This window comes from Sminthopsis crassicaudata, chromosome 3 (genome assembly GCF_048593235.1).
Source record: "Sminthopsis crassicaudata isolate SCR6 chromosome 3, ASM4859323v1, whole genome shotgun sequence".
Classification (NCBI taxonomy): Eukaryota; Metazoa; Chordata; class Mammalia; order Dasyuromorphia; family Dasyuridae; genus Sminthopsis; species Sminthopsis crassicaudata.
The window spans coordinates 36820431-36832485 of NC_133619.1; the positions used below are offsets into that span (position 1 = coordinate 36820431).

Consider the following 12055-nt stretch of genomic DNA (forward strand, 5'->3'; position numbering starts at 1 on the left):
TTGGGAAGAAAAAGTCAAACTTCATAAAATTGAAATAATTTTTAATAAACAAACACTTACCACGAGTTTACCAATATTTACCAGGCCAGTCTTAAATTACAACTTTAATGAAAACTTCAGTTTTACTGAGGTGAAATAGTACAAGAAAAATTTGAGTCCTTTGTGTTCTTGGTTAAAATTCAATTTGTCAAGTAGACATGTGTGGAAATTTTCTTTGAAGCATTTTCTGTTTCTTTCTCTGCAAACTTTTCTTCTTTGCTTCGGAACGTAAGTATTTCTCAAGCCTCAGTCTAGAATAAAAAGAGCAGCAATCGATGAAGCACAAGTAATGCCTTTTTTCTTCATAGCTAACACTCCTCATGACTTGATCCCACATATACCAATGTACAAGTGTTGCCCAATATCAGGAATATTTTAAGTGTAAATGAATTTGAGTTAGTAAAATGAGATACACTGATTTTTTTCATACACTTATTACTGTGACAACTGCCAAGTAGAAATGTGGTAAGTAAGTACTGGACTTTAAACCACAAATCCAGTCTTGACCTGGTCTGGAAAAATAATTCATTTTTGAATTTCCCACTAAGAATTCAATTTGGTGTATTTTTTAGATTTGATTTTTGGAGTTGGAATGGAGTGAGGGGGTTAAGGAGAATCTGCCATACTTATAGCTACTCTCCAAATCCACTTTTAAAGGATGAAGATGGAAAAAAAAAAAAAAAAATGAAGATGTCACCAATGAGTATTTTTTCAGGGTAGCATAGACTCCAAAAACAATTCCAAGAAAGCTCCAGAAGACCCGCAATCAATTTGGACAAATCAGCATGGACCATAAGTAGAGGAGCCATAAGCCTGATTTGAGATGTATTGCCACTGACATAAAATAGGGAAAACAAGGAGCTGGCTTGGTGGTGAAGACACTGGTAATGTTAACTGTACATAAAATATCTTCCCAAGGATGGCTAGGTGGTGGTGGTGTGCTAGACCTGGAGTCAGGAAGACTTTCAGAATTCAAACCCAGACTTGAGACTCTCATTGGCTGTGTGACCCTGGGCAAATGACTTTAATGTCTCAGTTTACATACATGCATGTATTTTTGCCAAGAAAACCTCAATGTGATCAAGAAGCGATGACTAAAAATGGGGAAGAGACAGACTTGTCATAGGCAGTGAGGAGGCTGGGTAGTGCTCGAGGGAAAATAAAAGATTCAAGTTAAGATTGAATGTTTGTCAGTTGTCCATTCATATGACTGATGTGGGAGGGTAAAGAATCCGGGATGTTTCCAAGACAAGCTGTAAACTTGAATGACTGCAATCTACCCTACCAAACTTCTTTGAACAAATCATTTCTTGTAACAGTTTTCCAGATTTATTTAACACAATTTCTCGAATCCTTGACTTGACTGCCTTTGCCCAAGCTGTACCACCTAAAATGCTTTTTCTTTTCCTCCTTAGAACATGTAGCTCCATGGAAGCTCAGCTCAAGTACCTTATATATGACATGTTTCCCATTTATCAGTCCCACCCCATTAAAATGTATTTTGTGATTACTCGTTTGTGCACATATTCTTTCTCTCCAACAGAAACGTAACCTGCATTTACAGGAATTATTTTCATCTAACAATGCCTGGCACACAGGAAGACCTTGATAAATGCTCTGAATTGAATCAGAATACCCAGGTTCATTGTAGACTCATTTCCCATGCCATTTCTGCTAGGAAGCCATGCTAGGTCCCTTCCCCCTCCCAGTGTTAGCACTCTCTCTTCCCTCCAAGTATGATACATACACTTATTTTTACATGCTTCAACCTCACAGTAGAATTTTGACTCCTTAGGGTGTTGGAATGCTCATTTGGCTTTTCTTTCTACATTCCTATCACCTTAGACAGTGCTTTGCATATAGGATTAAACTTATTTCTGATATTTCACAAGATACTTCCTAGGAAGTCTCAAAGTTAGATCCTTACCATTTTGTCCTATGGTTTACAGAAAGTGTTCATTCGAAAACCATTGTACTCTTACCTGACAAAGTGTTCTACGTAGGGCATTGTATAAAACTTCTTCTTGTTGTATCTTTTGTTTAGGTACCAAGGTATGGGCCACTGCTTGTACTTATACCTATGAATAAAACATAAATGGCATCATCTTTTGGAACATTTCCATTTGTTTACCCTTCTTTATGCTAAGTGTAAATTTACTTAAATGACATTCAGTTCTTGACTTGAAACTTTAGGATGTTAATTCTTTGCTTTTAAGATATGGTAAGGGATAATTGGTTACAAGGTATTGCTCTAAAATCCAAAGTGATTCAAGACAGGATGGTCCATGATTTCCTCTATGGAAGCCCTTTTCCCACCAATGTGGGTGTGTCATTATCTTTGGCCCCTATTGTGGTCTCAGGTAAAGGACCACTCTGAATTCAACATAATTCTCAGACTACCCACAAGGGATAACTTGCCAGAGTGTGTATCTAAAAGGTTCACCTCAATAGCACAATGAAAGATCAGAGCTTTAGGGAAGAAAATACCACTATAAAAGACTAATTTCTGATTCCACTCCAATTTCTGTTCTAAGAATCATCTGACAAACTGTAATGGAGGCTGTTAGAGATACAAAAGGGAGAGACAAGTCAACGTATATAAATTTGACCTACTTAAGTTGACAAGCTTTTGAGCGTAATTGTAGCAAACTGCAAACACTGTGTGGCTTTGGGTATATGAGCACCAAGAAATAGTCTGCAATCTCAAGTCAGCAGGGATCACGTGGAAGTGGCCATGAGGGCTCTAAAATGGGATGATTACATATATTGATCTTTTCTAGAGAAAGAATCTTGCAGAGACAAAGAATTATATTACAAACTGAAAAATTACATGACAAACTGATTTTTCAGCTCCTGTAGTACTAAAAAGCCTTAAGACTGGGATATTGCTACTTTTATTTTCTGAAAGTATGAGAGATTTGACATTTGTGAGTGAGTACAATAATAGCATAGTGCCCAGTACATATGGAAACATGAGGAACATCCTTACCCTTGCCTTAGGAGATGAGAATATAACCTATGTACCTACCAGATGATACGTCCAAAAATGTCTTTTCTCCAAGCACCTGGTCTTGCCTTTTCTTGACCTGTCTGAAGAAGTCTCAAAGCAGTATCTCTTTCCTCAATAACTTTATCCAAAGCATCCATGGACTCTGACACCTAATAAGAAAAGAGCAACAGGTAACAATTTTCTGCTACAGAATTCCAAATAATGAGTCAAGGCAATCCTACGGTGATACTTTGTGTCAACAAATACTCTAATCTGTTAAACATCTAGATTTTCATTATTAGGTCCATTTTAAAATAATGTTATGACAGTATGTGGTTATATTTGTAAGAAACTTCATTAACTCAGGCTATAATTCATTATTATGAGATACTATTATGTATTATAACTAAGTTTCTCTACCAACAGCATCAATGTAAACCTGTCATTATTCTGATCAATTAAAACTTCCTAATAAATGTAGCAGCATTTAATATACTTTTAAAGTTTCTGAACCTCTTGTTTTTACTTGTAAAATTAATTAAAGGATTGGATAAACTTTTTTAGCACCAATGATGTATTCTACTTTTTGTAAATATAAGTTGTTCATACACAATTTTTGGGAAATAAAAAATGGAAAAGTTGATAGATTTTATATTTAATAGAAATAAACGTAAGCTAAGGAAGTATCCAACAAGTATATACAGACCCATGCATCTTGTGGGCACATTTAATACACGCCTGCTGACCAACTTCAGTTACATTAATGCAACCTGACAATCAGAAGGAACAAGACCAGGTTCAAGACTTCTAATTTTGCAGTTTTCTGGTCTCAAATTCATGAAACTAGCTCTTGAATTTTCCATACCAATAACAGGAGGATTAAATGGGGAACTACAGAAAGGATACAATACAATTAAAAAAAAAAATTTCCTTCCTTTCAGGTCCTCTGTTTAGTTTCTTGGGAATAAAGAAAACTGGCAGAAAAACTAGCAAATGCTAGTTATGTTGCTTACTCTGGGTTATCAGGTAAGTCACTTAACTCTGCCTCAGCCTACTAGCCAATAAAAAAGAGAAGGTTGGACCTTTTAGGTCCTTTCCAGTTCTTGAAACCATGCACATATGTTTAATCTCTAGGCAACACATATTTTATAAAATAGGGATCAATTCCTAAGACATTTCAAAAAGGGAAAAATACCAAAAGGAGAAAGATTATATGTGTTGCTTTTACTTCTCCTTGTACACACACACAAAGACTAAAAAGACAAGAACAATGACAACTTTCTAATATTTATGAAATTCTCATGTACACTGAGAAAAACATGAAAAAGGATTAGGAATATTTTTAAAAATTATTTTTATTTTTAATACATATTGCTTTATGAATCATGTTGGGAGAGAAAAATCAGGGGAAAAACCATAGGGGGAGAAAAACAGAAAAAAGTAATATAGCATATGTTGACTTATATTTAATCTTCATAGTTCTCTCTCTGAATGCAGATGGCATTTTCTGTCCAAAGTCTATTGTGATTTCTTTGGATCACTAAATCATGAGGAGAACCAAGTCTTCATAGCTGATCATCGCACATCCTTGCAGTTATTGTGTACAAGGTATTCGTGGTTCTGCTTGTTTTGCTCAGCATCAGTTCATTAAATCTTTCCCAGGCCTTTCTACAATGAACAGCTTTTTCATCGTTTTTTATAGAACATTATTTCATCACCTTCACATACTGTAACTTATTCAGTCATTCCTGAATTGATGGGCATTTATTCATTTTGCGAATTCTATGCTGCCACAAACACTTCTAGACATGTGGGTCCTTTTCCCTCCTTTCTAATTTCCTTGGGATACAAACCCAGGAATGGCATTGTGGGGTCAAAGAGTATGTATGCACAGTGTTATAGCCCATTGGGCATAAGGAAAGATTTTTTTGGGAGGCAAACACAAAGATTCCTTTCTGATGGCAAAGTATCCTAAATGTTCTCATAGACAGATGATAATGTACTTATTGTATTAAGTCTCAGGACATGATGAACCCTTCCTCAGTGAAATGCATGCTATTATATAAACTTCATTTAGCTATTCACTGGAAAAACAAAACTGACCAAAATTCTTTTATAAGAAAACTTATAAATGTTAAAGAAGAATGACTGAAGATTACAGTGTCACTTTACAAAAAAGTAAAATGCATTTGAGGAAAAAACAAACCTATGGAAAATTTAGCCTGAAACCGAATTAAACTATCTTGTCTCCCAGAGTATCTGTAGATGCTTATATAAATCTGGAAGTCATCTGCAAAAAGGTGACATTTAATACCATGGAGTTCCCTCATCAGGTCACTAGGATAGACAACAGAGAGTGAAAAGAAAAGGACAAAAGTAAGGAATGAGGGCACATCTATAAGCAAGAAATGGGTTAAGGATAATGATCCTGTCAAGAATAAAGAGCTACCAAGAGAAATTGGAGAAGAATCAGGAAAAAATAAACCCAACAGAAAAAGGAGGAGAAAAGGCCATCCATTTGGGCATTTAAGAGATTAATAGAAATCTTGGGGAAAATATTTTCAATTAAATGATATGAGAAGGTAGACTACAAGGGGATAAGGGAATTATGGGAGGGAGGGAAATACATGAAGACTAATACTCTCCTCCTTTGGGTGTCCACTTTAATAGACATTTTTCATTTAAACATTAAGGTGGTATTTACAAAGAGTTCTTTAACTCACAAGATACTCTCAAATCAGTGCATTTCAATCTTGTTGGTCTTAGGAGCCTTTTATGAGCTTAAAAATTACAGAGGACTCCCTCAAAGAATTTTTGTTTATGGGGGTTATCTACTAATAACTTACCATGTTAGAAATTAAAATGTCTTAGTAATTTATATGAAAAACTTCATCCTGATGGATTTCTTGAGTTTTGAGGAAATGTATTTCAACTTGTCAGCAGGAGTTAGAATTTTCAAGCTTTAATGATTTAAATTTGCACTTAGACTTTTGGGACACCCTTTATTGAGAATTATAAAATTACATTTCTTGGAAAAATTCTCTGTAACTAAGAATTTTCACTGAGTGAAGATGACTTTTTCTAGAAGTAAGACCAATAATGCATAACTCTACCTTCTCTTAATTTCTTCCACAGACACCAGGTCCCCTTTTCATAGAGTAGGAAGAGAAAAAAGTAACTAAAAGAAGGAAGTAGCATCCGACCTAAAGTAAGAAGACTAAATGTAGCCTTGCTGACTGCTATGGCTATGAATAGGTCAATAAGCAATTGAGCCAAACAACCAAAAAACTGCCACTGGCTTCTTCAGTTTTCATGCCAACCCCATATGATTCCACTTCCCCAAAGTCCTACCTTGTCTAATCGATCTGGACTCGGCATTGGCAGTCTCTGTCTTTTGGCCTCCTGCTCTAAGGTGAGAAGCATATTTCTTTCTTTCAGTAGGATATACCTAAATCAAAGAATGTAATAGCTTGTAACTTACCGTGTTTATGAAAGCAGTGATATCTAACAACTGAATTATTGTTCTGCACACAAATATTTCTTAAGTCCTCTTAATGCTGACTACCAATGCAGGAAAGAAATTTAATTTCATTTAAAAAAAATTTATTACTGTATGCAGGATTTTGTGCTCTGTACAACAAAACTATGTTCTTATCTGCTCTTTCATTCAGCAAGAACTTATTTAGCTTCTATTACATAGAAAATTGTAGGGATTATAGATATGCAAGACAACACATTTATTTCCCAAATCCTGTACCTGATTGAAGAGAAAAAAGTATTACTATAAGTAACTATACTAGAAGTGTAACTATAAGTAACATAAGGCAGTGTTTGATAAATGATATAGCAGCAGTACAGATACTAAATGTTATAGGAATTTGAAAGAAGTGTTCATTTCTGACTGAGGTAAATAAAGGCTTCTTGGAGAAGGGATGATTCAATTTTGGATCTAAAGGATGGGGTAAAGATGGCAAAGCATGTGAAGTAGAGGAAACAGCATGAGCAAAGATACAGAAACTTTTTCAGAGAAATTTGAGCAGACCAATCTGCTTAGATAAAAGTCATGTAAAGAAAGTGTTTGGAGAAAGGGTTAGAAAATCCAATAGGGACTGAATTGTAGAAAGCCTCAAATAGCAGGTTAAGATGAGGAGGGAAAGCAAATGACTAATTTTAGGCTTGTTGAGTCTGAGTATGCCCCAAACTGAGAAAGAATGTATATAGTGACACTGCTTTGTTGATACGATAACTCTTTACAAAGAATAATCCTATATTCTGGGCCCTTCATAGTTCTTTTACCTGCCCAATAAATTATCTCTTAGTAGCTTTTACTTTCTCTATTTTCAAATTGTAGGTAAATATTGTGAATTAAATTCCACCTAAATTTTCAAACCACCAAGAAAAATACAGCCTATAAAAGAACTCAAAACCTATAGGTAAAAGGGTGGAAATGAAGTTGTGTTCATGAAACCAATTTTATTCCTATTTCTTTCAGTTTATTTATTATTCATGACCAAACTATAGTAAAACTTATGAAGCTCTACAATTTGCTGTTATGACCTCAAATCCATAATAAAAGATCATGGTTCATTCCCCATCCCCAGGAAATCTTTGTTTTATAAATCTGGAACTTCCACCCTAAGTATGTAATAACAGGGGAATTTACTAGATTGTCTTCATTAAAGAAACTCCAGCTGGAAAAAAGATCTCCATTATTCAATGATATCTAATAATTTTATATTGAGTAAGATGATATCAAAGGTCACTTCCAGCTCTAAGATTCCATTTGCTTCAAATAATTAGGTGTAAATATATGGCAGAAATCCTAAATACAAGGACATTACCAAGCATATTCATGAATGAAAAAGCAGGAATGGTCATGTGACAAGAACCAGGCCTACCCACTGGATAACTCATGTGTGCCACTGGTATTCACACAGAATCAAGAGAAATCAAGGACTACCTCCAGTATATGAATCCTGTATTATTATTAGGAAGATCTACATTAGTAACTCATACCTACTTGGACATATGGATTTTGATTATGTGATTGGTTCTACTTTTAGAGACCAGTCTGCCTGTCTAGACTCAATAGGGTTCATTACCAGAAGCTTGGTCACTACAGGATGAACTCTTTCAAAAACAGCCAACTTTGTTAAGGAATAAGGTGGCAAGGTTGCAATCCACATTAGTGGGAGAGTATTACAATGATGAAATCAAAGCACTTAAGTAAATATGCCTACCAAAGTTTATGTAAATCTTCATTACTCTTATTCCTTAATTGTTCACAGGTCCATGCAGCGCCTGTTAAAATGAAGATGAAATATGTATTTTTAGAAGCCAAAATATTTAAAGACTTTCTTTTATTTTCAACTTTCCATTATTTCTGCAATAACATGAGGACATTAACAGCTGGAGGTGGTCAGGAAAGGCAATGTGTAGAAGATACAGGATGAGAGAGAGGAAGGAGTCTTCTAAATCAGAGGTATCAAACACCTCATCACAAATTCAGTCCAAACCAAATTAAAATGTTATCTGGGAAATATCAAAATAAATAAAAACACAGTAAATCACATATAATATTGTATTTAAAAACTAGGTCAATATAAGGCTCTTTATCTTTTTTTTTTTTTTTTTTTCCTGAGGCTGGGGTTAAACATGACTTGCCCAGGGTCACACAGCTAGGAAGTGTTAAGTGTCTGAGACCACATTTGAACTCGGGTTCTCCTGAATTCAAGGCTGGTGCTCTATTCACTTCGCCACCTAGCCCAAGGCTCTTTATCTTTATGTACATTTAGTTATTCCCTCTTCCTATTTGAGTTCGACACCACAGAGGTTAATTTTTTGCCAGAGCTACCAACAAAGAGCAAAACTGACAGTTATATCTCTCTTTTAATTTATTCTGGGAGAAGACTCTAGTGACACTAAAACAGGAAAAAGGAAGCAAATCAGACACAAACTGGATCAAGAGCCTTGAATAATGAGAAATCATCTATTGGTATTTCTTTCTAACCAAGAAGTACTGAACCTTTTATTATGTGACATCTCTGTCATCTCCCTGGTGTTTGGGCTCCCTCCGCTGGCACCACAATCTATCCTGGATTTTTTATCCTCTAGGATTCTTGTCTCTATCCTTCCTACTTAGTGATATCTCAAATCCTATGTGCTGGAGGCCTTTTTCTGACTCTTAGAATTTCCACGAACGGTGTAAATGCTACTATTTAGTGCCCTTTCGGGCACTTATTTAGCTTCTATTACATAGAAAATTGTAGGGATTATAGATATGCAAGACAACACATTTATTTCCCAAATCCTGTATCTGATTGAAGAGAAAAAAGTATTACTATAAGTAACTATACTAGAAGTGTAACTATAAGTAACATAAGGCAGTGTTTGATAAATGATATAGCCTATCTGTTATCCTCTGATTTCCTTGACTAATATGACTTTTTGTTTATATCCTTGATATCTTTTATACTATTTCCCCCTTGACAAATCATTGCAGGCAACTGCTGCTCTTTAAATGACTTTACAGTAAGATCTGGGTCACCTGCCCTTCTGATTCTTTGAAGATATAGAACCCTATGATTTGCAATGATAGCAACAAAAGTACACTATCAGTGTTTAAAAGATAGAATTTCGTGCTAAGGAGCAGTTTGGGATTATCAAAAAGCACTGAGCAATTTTTCTGAAGTGTCCATTTTCCTCCTCTAATTCAATTTCAATCCTTATTTACTTGGTAGCTGAAGACTGATATTGAGGGAGTAACTTGATAGGCTATTCAATTGCACACCACATACTGGAGAAGATGCCATTCTACTACAGTCATTTGTCTCTATGTATGAATTATTAGCCCCAATCTTTTTAACTCATAAATTATCTAGGAGACCTATATAGTGCTCCAAGGCTTAATGTCATAATCAGCATGTAAAGTCTATATTCAAATATAAAAAACTTCAATTTCTACATATTTATTTAACACACATGATGAGCACGGCACTGTTCTAGGGATACAAAAACAAAATATATTGTTCCCGTTATCCACGGAGCTTATATTGCTGCCAGGGAAATACAACATGTACAAGTACACTGTAAGTTGAGAGGGCAAGAACTTAGAATGCAAATATCTTACCAGATTTGACTGTTTCTTCTCCCCAGTTTTTTGGGTCATCAAAAAATTCTTCTAGTCCTTTCCTTGACAAAGTAGTATGAATAAATCTATATTGGTGGTGGGGTGTGATGTTGGCTATACTCCTGTTTAACACACTGAAAGTTAACCTGCAAAGGAGCATCAAGAAAAGCAAAAGATATGCTCTCAAGGGAGTGACAGCAAACAAACAACTTTATATGACACATACATGGCAAATTATAGATAACCTCTGAGGGAATGCAATAGGATAAAGGAAGATTGGAAGAGTTTTTTGAACAAGGTATGATTTTAGCTAAGACTTGAAGAAGGCCAGAAAATCTTGAAGGCAGAGGTGAGGAAGGAGGAATTTCTAGATATGGAAGATCAAGTATGAAAATAAAACTACCTGAGGAGAAGTTCTGAATGTGAAGAATAGTAGGAAGGCTAGTGTTCTAGACTAGAATGCAGAGTACCTGGGAGGTTGGAAAACAGTACTAAGGTGTAAGAAAACTGGAAAAGTAGGAGGAGGCCAGGTCCTAAAGGGCTGTAAAAGCCCTTTAAATAATACATTAACATAATAACAATAATATAAAAAAGGTTTTATATTTGATCTTTATGTCAGATCTTACTGTATATTAGTTTGTTGAGTGGGGAGTTGGCTTAGTCTGCCCTGTACTTTAGGAAGATCAATTTGACAGCTGAATAAAGGAAGAAAATTGGGACCCTGGGATATTGCAATATTTTTGCACAGGCATGAGTAAACGGGGCCTTCACCAGAGTGTGGTAGCATTAAAGAAGGGGCTCCCTAGGAGAGATGTCTAAGACAGAAATAACAGGCCTTGGTGACTAATAGGATATGGGGGAAGAGACGTCAGGGTGACATCTAGGTTTTAAGCCTGGGTGATGAGGAACATGGTGGTACCTTTCTCAGGAACCAAGATGTTAAGGAAGAGGGGAGGGGAGAGAATTTCCATTAGGACATGCTCAAAGTTCTACAGGACATCCACTCGGAGATGTCTCCCGGAGTGGGAGGTGCAAGACTAAAGCTGGGAGAGCAGATCTCAGTAGAGAGAAAAGCCGAAACCATGGAAACTGATGCCACTGTGAGTGGCAGATTGCGAAGATCCACTCAAGTAGAAGGTCACTGAATGTCAAAGGCTGTAAGGCCCGGGAAAAAGCCACGTGATCCGGCAGTTCAGTCATTTTGGAGCGAGCAGTCAGGTTTGAACCACTTTCTCAGTGACTCCGCGCCAAGTACTGCTGCAGTGGCGGACATTGGAGTAGGGCCTGGGGCCCGGGGCATGTCCATGCTTAGCAAGGAGCAAGCCACCAACAGGCGCAACTGACGCAGGTGAGAAGCTCCTAATGGCAGAGCCCACCCCTCGCCCTGGAAGTGCTGGCCGGCTGCTTCCGGAGAGCCTCCTCGGAGCCGGGGGTCGGGCCCCCTCTTCCTAGGACACCGGGCCGAGACTGCTCCCGCGGGACTGTGGCCCCGGAGGACTGCCGGGATCCCCATCCTGCAGATGAAAAGGCTGCAGCCCGGAGGAGCCCACGGTCTCCCTAACCAGACCACCTACCCCGGTCTGGCGGTGGGAGCCAGCGAGGTCCTCAGCATTCCCGGGGTCTTCAGGGCGGCCGCAAAGCCCCGGCAGAGAGAAGCTAGCCCTCGGACAGCCATGTTCAGCCGCCGGGCCACACACCGCGCTTCCGCCGACTGGGCGCATCTCTTCCGGTTCCTGCGCCCCGCCCCCTTCAGAGCTGCGCAGGGCCACTGGGATTGTTGAGTCGGCCGCAGGCAGCAGTCTCTTATTGGCCAGGATCTCTTTCGGTGTCCGTAGCAGGCGCCCAGTGCACGCTGAAGTCGTTTGCCCGGTCTCGCTATGGCCGTCACCGGCCTCAGC

The 12055-nt window shown here is 37.6% G+C and overlaps 1 protein-coding gene across 1 annotated transcript; it reads right to left on the bottom strand.

Annotated features, from left to right (window-relative positions):
* Positions 1-24: 24 nt before the first annotated feature.
* Positions 25-12010, bottom strand: MRPL47 (mitochondrial ribosomal protein L47). The gene is made up of 7 exons (XM_074298256.1): positions 11732-12010; positions 10158-10303; positions 8269-8329; positions 6380-6476; positions 3068-3198; positions 2022-2117; positions 25-290 (listed from the first exon to the last, which is right to left on the bottom strand). Exons 1-7 carry the CDS (start codon positions 11830-11832, stop codon positions 188-190), a joined length of 735 nt encoding a protein of 244 aa, XP_074154357.1. The 5' UTR covers positions 11833-12010; the 3' UTR covers positions 25-187.
* Positions 12011-12055: the final 45 nt, after the last annotated feature.

What these genes read in the sequence shown, in the direction of transcription:
- MRPL47 (XM_074298256.1), bottom strand. Translation starts at nt 11,832, where the DNA reads ATGGCTGTCCGAGGGCTAGCTTCTCTCTGCCGGGGCTTTGCGGCCGCC. An exon ending in GAAGATTTACATAAACTTTG is followed by an intron (nt 6,477 to 8,268) that starts GTAGGCATATTT and finishes TCTTTGATTTAG; the next exon opens with GTATATCCTACTGAAAGAAA. An exon ending in TACGTAGAACACTTTGTCAG is followed by an intron (nt 291 to 2,021) that starts GTAAGAGTACAA and finishes TTTTTATTCTAG; the next exon opens with ACTGAGGCTTGAGAAATACT.